Here is a 16,656-nt window from a genome sequence, read left to right as displayed (position 1 = left end):
TATTTAAAATATAGTCGTCAAAAAAACTTTATTTTCAATCTTTTTTATAACTCTAGAATATATATAATATAATAATAATGCATAAAATTGTGATTTTTTTCCGATTTATCTATTTCAAATCATTTTGTAGAAAACGTCTCTCTCTTGCTCTTATTGTGAGACACTCTGCTAAAAAAATTTTAAAAGGATCATCAAAAATAATCTTAAGAGAGAGAAAGAAAAATAGAAAGCAAAGCGAATGGGTTAAACCACAATCTTAAATGTCATGCGCATCATTCGAAGTGTAAATAGTGTGTTTAATAGAAAGAAAGTTGAGGAAGCGAAAGTCGATGAAAAGATTGTTTGATTTAAAAGGTTCTTCTGAAATATAACGCGCATGCTTACACCGATAAATATATTCCAAAAATAAAATTGCAATAATGTACCAAATAATCTCGCACAAACTACAAAGAGGTCTGAAACAAAGATAGCAAGAGAGACTAACGGAGATTAGAATAGGCTGTCTTAAAAATTTAGCTTCATTAGACCAATAAAATTTTGCATTCTGATTGCAAAAAAGTTGATCTCTGGTATTCGGAAATCAGTACTTTTTTTTCTACCCGCACTTTTTACGAATTTAGCTAATAATAAGTAGTAATATTTCTACAAAGATAGAGCATTACAAAGAGTTCTCAAATCTATAAGATGTTAATTTGTGGGATTTTCAAAACATTTTTATGCTTCTAATCTACTCAAAGTTATTTACAAATAATGTCAACTGAGTTCTTCTCTTTCGTGACTATTAAAATGATGATGAGAGAGTGCAAGTGAGTTCAGAGTTCACTTAAACTCCGGGCAAACCAACAAATAAGAGATTCAAGGAAATGCATATCGAAGTCTACGCAAACGAGATGTCAGGACATTTCCGCTCGGAAAATACGTCGCTCATGGCTCGGAAAAACGGGCGACCCGGAGCGGCCCGGAGCGACGATGTCGAGTACTAGGCTGGCAGACAGACAGACAGACAGACAGGCAGGCAGGCAGCGGCGGTGGCGGCGTATATTATTGATCAATAAGAGCATGGGCAACCCGTACCGGCGGTGGCGGCGGAGGCAGCTGTCACTTCCTCCGCGTTTTTACGTCGCGCGCGCGGATACACGCGCTCGCAGCCGCGCGCGCGAAACCGTGTCCCGGAGTCGCCGGTATCAGGCAGCGGCGCGCGAAGAGTCCTCGCCATCCTGCTGCTGCTGCTGCTTGTCCCATCCTGGTGCTGACCGCTAAATGTGTCGGGCTGGATAGACGGTGCGTGTGTTCCGAGTATATCGAGTACGACGACGCACCGCGTCCGCGTGATATACGCGCTGCCAGTCTAGGGCGCTTACGCGTTCTCGGCTCACGGGAAATATATACGGCGCGGAGGGGTGCGACACCGATTGGGGGGTAACAGTGCGAGAGGAGGACGGAAAATGGGAGTGCATGTGTGAGAGAGAAAGGGAGAGAGGGAGAGAGAGAAAGATCGAGTGACTAAGAGAGTGAGCGAAGCAGAGAGAAGAGAAGGAGAGAGAGAGAGAGAGAGAGACAGAGTGAGACCGATGTGCTACGACATGTGTCCGTGCTGAGGATATCGTGTCCCCGACTGTGCCAACTTACGAGGGTTACACCTCGAGGCAGGGAGACCGGCTCTACGAGAGAGGGGAAGGGCGAGAGACACACGGACGAGGAGAAAGATAGGGAAAAATTCTCGTTGTCCCGTGCGCCGTTCTTCGGGGTTCTCTCGTCGTCGTCGTCGTCGTCTACGCGGAACCACCACCGATGCAGACCTTACGGAAAAAAAACAGTCCGTGCAAGTGTGAGTAGAGCGATCGGAGTCTCTCGCGATGTGTGTCTTGAGTCTTTTTTCGCGTGCGGATTTTCCTGAGAGCGCTCGCGATCTCCAAGCTTTACAAGGTTTCCCGTCTCTTCCGACGACGAGTCGGGGTTGAGGACGGCACCTCCGGTACCATCCTCTAGACATTACATACATTAGGGGTGGTTAGGGGCGCGTAATATGGCTTCCACATATTAGCGGCGACGGCCGCGTGTTGCGTCGCGTCGCGATTCGCACGAAAGAGATTTTTCGCTACGCAATTGGACGCATCGACTGACGCATCTCGCGTGTGACGTACGCGACACGAAGGTCGCGAAAAATGAGCCTCTCGTTAGCCGTAGGCTGGCGAATTCGCTCACGCGAAAAGCGAAAGTTCTCCCTCGTGAGAACGTTACCGTACGAGCGAGAGGCTGCCGGCCGCATGCGTCTCCGGAAGATGTCGACAGCTGTGTCGTGCGCGTGCTCGAGATTACTACTGAATTTTTACAAGACAGCGCGAAAACGCATTTATCTCCTTACTCGATTAAATGTTAATTATATTAATAAAGTTGAAAGAAATGATGTAGAAAGTAGATCTCTCGTCGAAAAAAGTTAGAAATAATTTTAACGCGGTTTACCGCAAAATCATACTGTTCATTTTAGAGGAAAATGTTATTCGTCAATTTCGTATTCTCATTAATACATTTAAGGATGTATATGACATATATCGAAATATTAACAAAAGCATTAAAATTTCATAGATTGTTCTACTATTTCTTCTGAATATTTGTGCAAAAACTAAGCACAATTCTCTTAACGATTTGGAAGTTATTTAAATTTAAAGTTACTATTGATTCTTATGGAAAATCGCCTATTGTAGCACTTATTGACAAATTTGACAAAGAAAAAATATTACCAATGAAATAAAAATTTTCTCATATATTAAGGAAATTCTAATAAATATTTGCGCAAAATTTGATTTAGATCCACTAATTCGTTTAAAAGTTATTTACTAAAAATTGTAGAAAAATATTATCTGTCTCTTTTTCTCTTTCTGCAAATTATTCGTTTTTCATTGTTTTTTGCAGTTGATTTCAGAGGATATTCACGATCAAAATTTTTTGCCATAAATTAGGAAAAATATTAATTAATACTATTTTCTTTTACGAAGACGTCAAAATCCATATTATTTTGCGAGACTTTAATTTTTTTCATAACCCAAATTAATTTTTTTAATTTTTCAAACAGTATAAACGTAAGAAACATTTTTCTTTTTAATTTTGACAATTTTTTGCTACTATTGTACATCCAGAACATCCTTAAAGACATCGATAATTTTAATAATTTTGAATTGTGCGATATGAAAATATTGAATACGAGATATTGATTGTATTTCCAATAGGAAATGAGAACAGAGAAGTGGCACTAAATAAATTGCAAGAAAATGCAAGTCATACTCAATACATATGTTTTTATAGACCAGCTTCCTGACGAGTCATGTTAGTGACAGCAATTTATCATTCTGTTATTTTTCTCTGTCTGCATGAACTGCTATTTTTGCAACAATTACGATCTTCGTCTTATATAATTATGGAATATCCGTAAATAAATGTCAATTTCGAGCCAGTCTTCTTCGATCCGATTTTTTGAACGAAAATGTCAAAGATATTTATATTTTGTTGCGATAAAATCTTTTTTCACATGATAATATAAAGTTCTCCGATACGTTCGAGTGCCCCATTATAGCTCCATTATATCTCATTGCACAATGTATACTATAAAAAATGTGCAAATTGCAGATATATAGACTTTAGAAATTGTCACAGAATTTAAAAAAAAAAATAATAATGAATAACACCATATATTCAGTAACCAAATGAAAGAAGTTCCAGAAATATCAATCTTTTAAAATTTGGAGGTAGAATCTGTTTGAAATCAATTTCCTTTTAGCAACAAAATGTATGCGAGAAAAATGTATTATTTTTTTTGAAAATTTTTTCGCGACGATACAAAGATTCTATTCTATTCTCGGTTCGATTGCTTTACTGTTATGTGTCTCATCTCGCGGGCCACAATAATAATTGTTATGAAATAGAGGTGCGGGATAGGCCGGGCCAAGTGCAATGCCAGGGCGCATCTGGCGCAGAAAGCAAGGAGAGAAGGAAGGAACCCGGAGCGCGTGAAGGAGTCTCGATGGATCGGTACCGAACGATATATATATATATTATCGAGTACCGACAGTTGGCGTTCTCCACTCGAAACCGACGAGTACCTTCTGAACAAACGCGACGCAGCCTTCGGTCATTAAAATCGTAGGGGCAGCGAGAAGCCCACTGAAAGAAAGAAAATCGTGATAGATTCGCGCCTCTCTCTGTATTATTTAAATTTTCCCTAAATTTATCGTACTCTTGATATTTTTGTTTATATTTTTATCAAAATCGACCATCTCTAGCAGCATCGTTGATACAATTATTCTCGTGGATAGTGATAAACAGGACATTCATAGTAATATTTTTACATTAAAGCTATATGAATTAATTATATCCATTATTTTACACACATACATACAACTTTTTTATATTACATATTAATTAGATATTTTATAAATTATATTAATTACCTCTGCTTAAAAAGAAAAAAGTTATTATGAAACCGCAAAATTAATGTTTGTAACTGCTCAGACTTGCCAGATATTACATACCTACGACAATATTACTTCCATCTCTAAAACGCAATTACAAATGACATGCATTATTATGGTGACTAAGCTGTAAATAGGTATCGACCCAATTATCGGCTTCCGTTCCGAGCTATTAATTTTAACGCTCTTCTTCGTTGGGAGATCATTCTCGTCGGGCACTCGAGCGAGGTTCTCTCATTTTATAGTCCCGGCCGGTCAAATTGATTGTACGACCGATCGATATCGGCTTAATACATTCGGACCTATCGCTTCTCGGACCCCCCCGTGGCTCCAAATACGATAATTCGATCGGAGTCCCTTTCACGCGAGGCTGAGCGGGGCCCACACGTCGTGACATTACAATGAGAGCTCCTCCTGTTTGGTGGGCTTCCACATTACTTTGGCGACTAGTCATCGTGTGGAACGAGACCGATTTACGGAAAACGACTTTAAACTTGTTGATACCATTGAAGCCATAGAACGTTTTCCCCCGATCAAATCGTGAATCTTTTAAATCATTTAACTTTAAATTACTTTATATTCTGATTTTTTTGTCTCAATATAACATGTAAATTAGTTTCTAAAAATAGAAAAGTCTTAGAAGAATATATCTATGTATATAAAAAATATATACTTGAGATTAATGTTTTTGCATTAATGTTAAGTTGATATAAAATGTAAACAGATTCGTTTGAAATTTTTGTAATTTTAATTTCTCATCCGGGATTTCATGTATCATTATAATATTTTTTATTTCTTTGTGCATGAAAATAGGCTAACAAATTTAAACATCAAAAAATCAAAACATCATCATTTTTCGATTATCATATAGTTAGAATTGTTCAATATAATTTTTAATGCATATCTCTAATTAATTGCCAATTAATTTGATTCATTTCTTCAATCGCAGAGAATCTGATCCATGAGGTAATAAAATATTTTCGTTTTCAGTCAAAAATGACCCAACCCGTTTTCTTGGGGAGGGCGTATCGTTCAAGGCGAAACTGATCGGTATTTTGGAGGTATCGGAAGCACGCGGTGACCGGATGTGCCAGGCGGCCTTGGCTGACCTGAAGATGGCGATTCGCGCCGCCGGTGAACACAAGCAACGAATCGCCGTTCAGGTCAGCATAGACGGGCTTCGTTTGAGGGACGAAAAGACGGGGGTGAGTTCATTCGCTAAATTATTCACGTGTGTAGTTGATACTACTGGATATCGGATATAATTTGTCATTATATTTTTATCTTTCACAGGACTGTCTGTATCATCATCCGGTGCATAAAATATCGTTTATTGCTCAAGACATGAGTGACTCGAGAGCCTTCGGTTATATTTTCGGCTCGCCGGATACCGGACATCGGTTCTTCGGCATCAAGACTGATAAAGCGGCAAGTCAGGTAGGCCTCATCTTTGCATCGTTCCAAGTAATTGTCTTTTTTACATTATATGCAATGAAAAAAATGTGCTTCAATATCTAATACAAAATATTACAAAGATATAATATAGAATGGGTGGGACGTAATCTTGGATTAAATCGTACGTCAGTTTTATTTTAAGAACTGCATCGTATGCGCTTCCGGTAAATATCTAATTCTGCAAGATACAAGAGAGGGGGAAGGAGGCGTCGAATTGATCGATTTCGCAGCTCGAGAGTTGTCGAGTACACGCACGAGCGATTAGAGTCTCGCGACCGTGCGTTCCTACATCGCCAAACGCAGTTAAAGTATGTGAATTATCGAGAACGAATCGTCGCGGCGAGGTAGTCCCTCGGGTGAGGGCGGGTGAAGTCTAGAATGATATTTGCCCAATACGAGAAGCAATATCGACCCTGGGCGCGCGACCGTAATCCCGGACGCGTATGTAAATAATTGCATTACGGCGTTCGATTCGACGGAGCCGAACCCCGCATCTCCGACGCGTCCTCGTCGTGGGAGATTGTGTTGCCGGATTATCCATGGCTCACTTCGTACGCCGTTCAAAGGGATCGACGGGCAACTTCTTGATATTCAAATTCACCAGCATATCCTACTTTTGTGCTCAAGTATCGCGTGATTTAAGAGACACGGTCCTTTGAGCGTCTCCTTTTTCTGTATCAAAGAAGAGCGAAGATTGCGCGCAATTAATACGCATATTTAATAATTTTAATGTATTCGATTAGGAAAATTTCGTGTAAGAATATTGCCTCATATTGAGGAGATATAGAGTGAATAATTTTTTCAATTTAATTCTAATGATATTAGTATAGATTTTAATAAATAAACATATATGTCTCATGTATGTAAACAAGAGTAAATAGGCATATAATGTTTTGACATTATTTAATAGCGTTGTACTATTAATATCTTTTTAATCTAAATAATTGCAGAAATATTTTTCCAACATATTTGCATTTGCTGGACAAAATATTTTATCCAGCACTATACTATTCCTCATGTAAAACGTGAGCACGCTCGCAACTTTTAGCAGGACGCAAATATTAAACGCAATGCGATAAATAGAAGTTTACGACGGGTAATTGATCACGTTAAATCGGGGAATATGTTTAACTCTGTTACGAAGCGCGCAGACTTTCGCTCTCGATCGTTGAGAGAGCACAGTTGTTGGGCCCTCAACTCGCGTTCAACTCGATAGCGACGATCATCATCGCCGCGAAAATGAAATCAGCCTCGCGTGACAGGTGGCAAATTAATTCAACAATCTTACGGCTTTCATTCAATTTCCAAGTTTAATTTCTGCGCTCGCCTCCTGTAAACGACTCCGGTAATCCTCGCCCGTATATACGGCGGCGGTCGCGTTTGACACGCTGCTGGAGCTTTTAACCGACGTACAGAGAATCGCGGCAAACAGAGGGGTGTCGCGCTGATGGGTGGAATAAACGATCGGAGCAAATTTTAGGAAATTATACGCGGAGGCGGATAATATTCCTGCTCCTTCAATATTTTTCATTCCTGAGAGAAAAAATCATTCAGAATTAATTCTCTCTCTTTTCTATCGAGAAATTTCGAAAGTACAAGAAAATTGATCTTCAATTAAAATATATAGTATAAGAACTTTTTTTTTTTATAAAACTGTCATAAAAATACATATTAAAAAATATTCCATGAAAAAATAAAATATTGAGCCTTAAAAAGTCACTGACAAGAAATAAATTTCGTTAACACTGTTAAGCAATTACATCTCTTCCGAGAAGAATATTTCTGAATTCCAAGAAGGAATTTTCTGAAAAATTAAATAAAATTAAATCCTTGAGATTTTTTCTCAATATTTCCGAAGCAAAAATATTTTAAAAAGATAAATTTACTTTCGATATATGATATAGTTTGTGTTTATATTTTTATGTATCGCACAAGTGGCAAAAAGGAATATTTGTTTAACAGGTGGTGATAGCGATGCGAGACTTGTTCCAAGTAGTGTTTGAGCTGAAGAAAAAGGAGATCGAGTTGGCGAAACAGCATATAGAGCAGAATGCCATTAACGCGATTAAATTCCACACCGGTGGTATTTTCGTTGAGCCAGCGCCCGATACTAAGGTAAATTCAATGTCTCGAAATAATTGCTGTCGTTGAGATATTTAAAATTGTTCTCTCAGTTCTCGAATTTTTTTATTTCGCATTTTTAATTCTTCCTTCATTTTTCATGAAATAGTGTTTTTCATGAAAACGGAGGTCCGTATCTTTGAAAAAAAATCAATTACAAATTCAACATGAATGAAATCAGTACTAAGAAAAATGATGTATATGCCACATGATAACGCGGATGTAATTAACAGAAGCCAGATAAGTTGTAACAATTTGTTGCAGGGTGCAGCAAGCACCGAATCTTCATTTCATCGAATTCGCACGACTAATTCCGAGGTTGACAAGTCCGCCGATCGCAAGAACGAGTCGCAGAGTGGCGTGATCGCGGATTTGCTGGATCTGCAATTTGAATTAAACTCGCTGCAGCAAGGTATACATCAAATGGACAAAATCACACCGGAAAATCCCGTGCCATCTACCGACGATCTATTCGAGAGCGATCCCTTCGGTGATTCTTTCGCAAACATGAAGGTACGTGCATGGCTGGTATTGCACTTTACGCGAATATCTTTCTCATTTAATAAGATAAAACTGCAATATGATTATTGTATCGAAAAGATATCTTGTAGAATAATCTAATATAGCAAAAGCAAATCGTCAATTGTTCTTACAGTTGTAATATTTATAGCGAAGAGAATTTTTGGTATTGTTCAACATTCTAATTATACCTCTTTGTATTTAATGCAGCTTCAAGACACAGTTCGTCCGATTTTACCACCACCACCCTCGTCGACAAAAAGGGGACATTTGGAGCGACAACATACTGTGCCGGTACCGCCTGTATCGACTACTTCCAGTCCAGCAACAACATTGGTCAGTAAAACGCCGCCTCCGCAAAGTACAATTCATTGGTTCGACAAGGAGACCGAAAATCTTTTCAACGATAGCGAGCTGACAAACTTGAATAAGAACTCGACGACGAAAAAAGAGGAGGATGTAAGTGTCAATTTATGCGTGTCTTTTGTTCTACTTTCAAAAAGTACATTTTCTCGAAATTGCATACGATACATATCTTTCGTATTATAGAGCTCGACGGAGACTACACCCCGCAACACTCAGACAAAGAGCCCACAGATCGATGTGTTTACGGAGCTGGATCCTCTCGGAACAGGTCTGATTAAGCCTTACGTGGATAAGAAGGATTTCTTTCAACATCTGAAGAATCCGCCGAAAAAAGTTCTCAAGGATTTAGTGTCCACAAATTCGAGCGACTGTTTCCCGACGAACTTCAACGTCACAACCGCCGCGGATTCTTTAGAATCGACGAAGCAGAATGAGCTATCGTCGAAGGATAATGAAAACAGCAATTTCGCCAACTTTGATCAATTCGACAAGAATGAGGCGAATCAGTCCTCCCAGCAAAGAATCGATTCGCCGCCGAAGAAAGAGACAGTTGCAAGATCGATCCATCATCAGCCTCTGTCGGTATCTCTGCCACCGGAGGAGACGACGTCATCTAAAGGAACGATCACGTCTACAACTACTTCGGGAGGAAGCTCGATTCTCCGCAGCATGGATAGAGACTCCACGGAATCAACGCAGGCGCTGGTGAAGTTGCCGAGCCCGAAGAAGTATTTACAGCGAAAGAGAGATTTCGACATTGACCTGCCGGCCGGCAAAACTCAATCTGTAGAATCTAGCAAACCGTTTCCAGTGGATTTTTCTGTGACGAACGAATCGCCAGCATCGCCGCTTCGATCCTGTTCGTCGGACGCGAACTCGCGTCTGTCAAGCTCGAGCGCGGAGCTGGATTTAGTGCCGGAACCTCCGCCCAGGGGTGCGGGTAGTATCCTTATCAATCCACCGCCGTTGCCACCGAAAAAACAGAGTGTTCGTGGGGGCGTGAGACCGCCGCCTAGACCGCCCCATACGGACGGACACTTTCAGTACGATTTTCCGCCGCGCGAGACTTCCTCACCGTCACCTACCAGAATTATCAGAGACAAGAACAAAAGTCCGCCGAAGGACACGAAAGGCCATCAGTTTGACGACAACTTTAGTCCGCCTCCGCAGATGCCTGCCAGATCAAATTTTATGGCTACGACAACTACTACTTCCGCTTTCGAGGACTCTTTCAGCACAATACCGATTCCATCTACAACGCCATCTGCATCATTTACTGGCAACATCACTGTTTCGGTTATGGATTCTAAAAAACCGAAACCATCACTCGATATTACGCTCAGTCAGTTGACGTCGTCCTGGACGAATTTGGACGAGCTGGCCTCCAGTCTTGGCATGACCGTCCAACAGCTGACAAGTTTGACCTTGACGCAACTCACGCAATGCTTGGCGAATCTATCGACGAAGGAAACTGTCGCGGAGGACGAGGTGGAGGAAACTATGGATCCATCAATAACGATGGAGGAGCAACCGGTGATTCCGTCTAAGCCTACAATTTCGTCCTTGTCATCGCTAGCATCGAAATCGATCGAGACAACAGGCCCAAATTCGACTTCTTTCACATCTTCGGAGTTGTTTAAATCTAATAACGAATCAGAACCGAAGCAAGATTCTACGTATGATAAGTATGCAGTTTTTAGAGAGCTGTTAGAGATGGAGCAGATAGAACAGAAGGAGGAGACAAATGTGGAAGAAATCACCGAGATGGAAAAGGAATCCAACGAAAGCGGACAAATTGATGGAGAAAAGATCCAACCGGAAGTGCGAGCCAGTGAGAGCACTTCTAATTCAATAACTTCATTGACAAATTTAACTGCCCAATTATCGTCGAAGAGCGAGAATCTGTTAAAAGAAAAGTTAGACGAGACGATGATTAACTCCTTCACGAATCTGACGGAACAAAAAGAAAAGCTGGGTGAAACCGAAGACATCGAGAAAAAAGATATCGAAAAAGAAAGCGAGATAATGGCGGATGCAGATATCACGTCCGACTCATCCACGGTTCAGCAGACGGAAATAGATGCTGAGGACGACACGGAGAAGACACAAACTATCATGGACGTGGAGGAGAAAGCGGATAATTCCGAAAAAGGAAGTGATGCCAATGGGACATCGTCTGATAAAGTCGGCTCGGACATCCTCAACGATGAGACGAATGGTTCGTCCGTTGCTGAAAAATCGGAAGTAAAATCCTCGACGTCGACGTCGAGCGACAGATATGCCGCATTGCGCGAGATTATCGGCGAGCCGGAACCGTCACCGATTAGAAAAGACGATGAGGAAATGATAAGTTCTGCCAGGACATCACCGGCGATACAATCTCAGCAGCCGAAGAGTTTAGCCGAGATAGAGTTACTGAATCTGTTCTCTGATAATCTTCCGCCACCATCGAGCCCGAATATATCGGCCAAGAAGGATCCGATCGATCTGAAAACCGTGGCGATGGATATCTTTGAGGAAATAAAGATGCTGAACACCGGTATGCATCGCGCCAAAGAAACCAAGCCAGCACCGCCTTCGTCTTCAGGTTTCGAGGACATGTTCTGTCCGTTCTCGGAAACAACGCGATCGGACAAGGATGACGGCAAGGAAGACGGCAATTGGGCAAAATTTGACACGGGTATTTTCGGTTCATCTGACAGATCATCCTGCGAGGGGCAACGATCGATAGGTGGCACTTCACCGTGGTCTCCAGACGGCAAGGATTTCCATAGGGAAGTACCGTTCAAGGGTAGCGGCGGATATCGGCATTCAGGAGACAGTGATAACGAATGGAAAGACGAGGAAGAGAGCGAGGAAAGCAACGGCAGAGGACGAGGAGACGGTAGATTTTGGTCTGGCTCACGACATCCGAGGTTTGACGCGCCAGGATTTGAAGATAGATCGTTTTACGAGGATGGGGAAAAGCGAGACCGTAGCTTCCGCGAGAGGATGGGCAGAAAGTCGCGCGGAGCACTGTGGACCAAAAGTAGCGGTAGTCACCGACCGCGCGATCCATCGCCGTGGCACGACGAGGGTCAGTGGGAGGACGAAGGTCCAAGACGATATCGGAAGGTACAATCGTATAAGGACGACGAGGATCAGTACGAGGTGCACTGGAAATGTCGACCAAAGCCGCCACCTCAACGATGTAACTGGAGCCATGACGTTCACGGCACATATTACGATGACGAGCGCAAGCGGAAACTGATGCTGTGGAACGACGAGGATCGATTCGGTAGTGAAGAGAGCATGGGCTACGACGAGGAGGATCGATGGAGCAGGAGAAGGTACGAGAGAAGACGATGGGAGGAGGACAGTAGATTCTGGAGCAGAAGAGGGCCTCCCGACGCCGATTATCCTATGAGAGAAGCGTATTATTACTATCGTGAAAGCAGAGAAAGACCTCACGATTATCCGTCCTGGGAAGAGGAGTATGGCTCCGAACGTCCAGGTGATGACTCGCCTAGGTACAATCCAGCTAACAGGAAGAGACATTGGCCAAAGAGACCCAACAGCGCAAACGACGGTCGCAACAGCGACATGTTATATCCGGATTCGCGTAAATTCGGCGGCGCTTCTAGATCTGAGTGCAGCGACAACGATTCCGATCCGTATCTGCGGTCCTCGCAGCGATCCAGGAGTCGCGAGAGCTACTGGGGTAGCGATCAGGAATACGATAGCTGGGTAGAGCGACCGTACTGGTCCGAAGGTCCCGATACGAAGAGTGAAACGATGCATCGCAAGCGGATAGCCAGGCATAAGACGCGACAGACTCAGAAGACGCAGAGCCCGTTCGAGGACGATTTCGCGCAGAGCGTCGAACACGCGGAGCCGTCCGTTACCGGTCCGGGCGTGGCAGAATCATTGACACCGATGGAAGCGCGCGTACGACTGGAGATGACCGAACAGAAGCGAGAACCGCCGCAATCCGTGAGTCCGTCGTCCGGCATCAGAGGCTCCAAGGATCACCCGAGACGGGATATGAGTGTCCGGGAATACGGCAAACGTTCGAGCTATTTTGAGGACGATCTCACGCCCACGGCCAGCGCGTCTAGCGACGCGTCCGATCGACCAAGATTGTCATCCGATTTCAAGGCCACGCCGGAGGAGCTGCCGTGCGATGCCAAGGATCTGCAACAGCCCGTCGACGGCTTCGTTTCAGAGGAAAGCGGTCGCGATTCTTTCTTCAACGGCGACCTGAGATTCGATGACGACGCCTTCGTCTTCAAGTCCGAGCTGGATGACAACGTGCCGGATCATCGCGCCACTACATTGCCGCTGAAGAATTCCAGACAAGGAAAATACGGACCGGGGAATAACAACAATAATAATAAGGCTGCTAGGAGTGATCAATATATACGGAAATCGGAGTCGGTGAATATCTTTGCGAGGGAGAGCGATCCGTTCGATGACGATGATTTCTTCAACTGATCTGTCGTAACGTGACGAACGTTAGTAAGCAAGAGTAACGATCGCTAAAATCCCGCACTAAATTCAGTGACATTGGTGTGATCTAGATAATTGAAACTTGAATGTGTGTATATGTGTATGCGTGGATGAGAAAGAATGAGAGAGAGAGAGGAAAAGGAAATGGTCGCGTACTGGGTGAACGTCGACGTAAAAAATGGTGGATTTCTCGCTATAGCAATACTTGGTTCTTGTCAGAACATCAGCTGTAGCAATTTTAACGTAGCGAAATTGAGGAGAAAGCTTCAAACGCGGCTGGAATAAATATGCGGAAGTATATCGTTATCTATTACATATCGGTTTTTCGTTACGCTTGCTTTGTGTCCGTGAAATTCTTTCGAAAATTTATTTTCCCCTCCACTGATTGTGAGATCAGAATTAATTTAAAACATTTATGCTCGCATTTCTTAGCAGAAGTAGATTTATTTGGTCAAGAAAAGATTAAAACGCTCGAAAATTGGCGATGATCAAACTTATGTTCAAAAGTGTTAATAACGGAATCGTAACTATTTCACAAAGAAACTAGTCACTATTTTAACGAATCTGTATATAATACTATTGATGTGTTTAGGATCGATTTGCTGAGAGAGTGCGAGAAAGAGAGATATGTGATTTAATACAATTGTGTATTGCGTAATCGCATAAATCAATAATTGTTAATATCACGTGCATTACGTATTTATTTATATATTTATGTTTATGTACATTTATATTGCAGAACAATGCGGTGATTTTTGTCGTTTTGTAAATGAATAATTTAATTTCCATTGTCTTCTTACGAACGATTCTCTAGTCATGCGTAACCGTTGCGTTGGGAGCTTCACAAAAGAACCGATATCGCGCGTTTTTGGGGAGAAATCAAAACATGATTTTTATACATTTTTAACTAGTATGGATCGATTACGTTGCATTAGGCATTTATACATTGTCGACGATCATATGTATCCTTCTGTGCATGCTCCCACCGACTTCGCTATCGATAAAAATTGCTCTCGCTTATGAGAGACGTAAAGAGAAAAAGAGGATAGAAATATTATGTTTACAAAGGCAATTATATATATATATATATATATATATATATATATATATATATATATATATAACCTTATGTTCGTCATGCTTTTAACATTTGATATGTATGAACAATTTTATATTATGTTATGTCCATGTAAGATCAGATTGAAAAAAATCTTCTTTTGTGAAAAATATCAAATAAATTATTTCATTTTCTAACATTATTTTATTATAAATGTAAGGATAACGATGGGAACATAATATAATTTTGAGTCGATCTTCTATAATATAATAAAATTGAGTTTTAATATAATATTTCTACAAAAAGATACAACTTTTAAATTCTAGTGAGAGTTATATTTTATAATTTCTTTTCTATATCGAAAGATTATTTCTTTTTGTGACTTAATTCTATACTATTTTATATAATAACAATAGTAATAATAATAAATGCTTTCTAATAGATATTATACTATTCAAACCAGTTTTTTATTTCAAGCTATTATTAATAACATAAATCTCGCTATATTTTTTTCTGATCAATCTGATCTTATATGCAAGGCGCGCAATTTGTCAAGATTTACTGCTAATAATTCTCCACTAATCTCTGCTTGCATGATTTATGTTGATGAATATTTTGCGCTAATCACCGAATTATGCAGCGATCACGCCGATATTTTACACTGTATGTATTTATGTAATAATAGTAGTAAATTATTTATCATCGTTTAATGATTACTCGGATACTGTATTGCGAGTATGCATCAGAATGATAACGACAATACCGCTTCAATAGCAATTCAATTCCTTGTCCCTCCTTCAAAGAAACTTATTAATATGCCTAATGGGCAATTATACATATATAATCGTCTGCAAATCCATCTCGCTGTTTTTAAATACGACTTCTTACAAGATCTGTGTACAGATACTTCTATGCAAAATTCCAGAAGTCGATGATGACGAAAAAAATTGACGAATGCATAAAGTGAAGTGAATACGTATCAGTGATATACGTATCTTTTTAGTTCTCAATAATAATTATGATGACAACAATAATGCATAGATTTCTAAACTTTTTAAAGTTCAGTATATATTTGACAGCTTCCCTGTCAAGAATCGTTCTACAAAAACAATACACATATATGTGCTTTATTTTTGAGCCTAAGATTGTCTTGTTAAGTTACATTACAACAATTTTATTTATATTTTATTTGCTTTTCAAAGTAAATTCTTTTGAAGATAAAGGGATAAGATCGATATATATATATATATATATATATATATATATATATATATATATATATATATTCGCAACGAGAGAGAGAAAAATAAAATCGAGCATATTGTTTTTCTTTAATCAATTCGAGTAAACAACAAAGATATATAATAAACTTTTACGATATATGAAATTGATTTCTTGTAGAAATTCTCGCTTTATTAGCAATAGATTTTGGTATTATTTGATAACAGGAACTGATAAACAAGATAAAATGCTGTAAGTATACACAATTGATTTTAATTTCCAAGAATAAAATGATTCTTTAATTACAATTTTATATTTTTCTATAAAAATTTTAAGAATTTTTGATATTGTTGCATACTACTATTTGTTAAAATTTAACGAGCTTTGACTAAATAAATAACTAATATAAAAATCAAATTTATTTAATTCATAAAAATGAATTTCATAAAAAAAAATTTTTTTTTAAAGTAAAGAGATCTCATTAAATATATACATATACAATAGCATATAGCGTACAAATAATTGTCATTATCAACTTGTTACTATTTCATTATTGCAATATTTTGCCAATATATTCTATTCTTCCGAAAGAGAAGAGCTTTGGCGAGGCTCTCTTCATGTTAACAAAAGCAAAATGACAAATAATAGAGGCGCCAGTCGTCGAGGTGACGTCGACATCGTCGTCATCGACATTCTCAGATCGCACAATTAAAGTCTGCACATCCCTCGGCTCGCGTGTGCGCGCCACCCCCTTTCTTGATTCGGCCGCGCACAATGCACAATAAAAGAGCATTAGATCGCCGGCTTTGTCGAGAGAGAAAGCGGCTGCACGACTTCTCTCGCAACAATGGCGTGGCCTCCACTCGGCCGCGATGCTCGAAACACCTGGCAAACAAGGAAACAATGCGCCGTACGCGAGCTGCACTTCGACGGGATATCGCGCATTTGGGGGTGCGCACACGC

The 16,656-nt window shown here is 40.4% G+C and overlaps 1 protein-coding gene across 2 annotated transcripts; it reads left to right on the top strand.

Annotated features, from left to right (window-relative positions):
• The first annotated feature begins 1,186 nt into the window (after positions 1–1,186).
• LOC126859432 (protein disabled) lies at positions 1,187–14,502 on the top strand. 2 transcript variants are annotated; one of them, XM_050610721.1, is made up of 7 exons: positions 1,187–1,828; positions 5,457–5,671; positions 5,760–5,903; positions 7,884–8,036; positions 8,307–8,555; positions 8,772–9,020; positions 9,111–14,502. In XM_050610721.1, the coding sequence occupies exons 1-7, from the start codon at positions 1,792–1,794 to the stop codon at positions 13,398–13,400; spliced, it is 5,337 nt and encodes a 1,778-aa protein (XP_050466678.1). In that variant the 5' UTR covers positions 1,187–1,791; the 3' UTR covers positions 13,401–14,502. The 2 variants fall into 2 exon arrangements, with proteins under 2 accessions (XP_050466678.1, XP_050466679.1); XM_050610722.1 differs by lacking the exons at positions 1,187–1,828; positions 5,457–5,671; positions 5,760–5,903 and adding an exon at positions 6,178–6,362.
• The last annotated feature ends 2,154 nt before the right edge of the window (positions 14,503–16,656 follow it).

This window comes from Cataglyphis hispanica, chromosome 3 (assembly GCF_021464435.1).
Source record: "Cataglyphis hispanica isolate Lineage 1 chromosome 3, ULB_Chis1_1.0, whole genome shotgun sequence".
In the NCBI taxonomy this organism is placed as follows: Eukaryota; Metazoa; Arthropoda; class Insecta; order Hymenoptera; family Formicidae; genus Cataglyphis; species Cataglyphis hispanica.
Note: the sequence above shows the minus strand (reverse complement) of the source record. Positions and strands in the feature narration are given on the sequence as shown.

Coding starts and splice junctions, on each gene's coding strand:
- LOC126859432 (XM_050610721.1), top strand. CDS start 1,792: ATGCAGACCTTACGGAAAAAAAACAGTCCGTGCAAGT. Junction 5,672..5,759: donor TGAGGGACGAAAAGACGGGG/GTGAGTTCATTC, acceptor TATCTTTCACAG/GACTGTCTGTATCATCATCC. Junction 9,021..9,110: donor CGACGAAAAAAGAGGAGGAT/GTAAGTGTCAAT, acceptor TTCGTATTATAG/AGCTCGACGGAGACTACACC.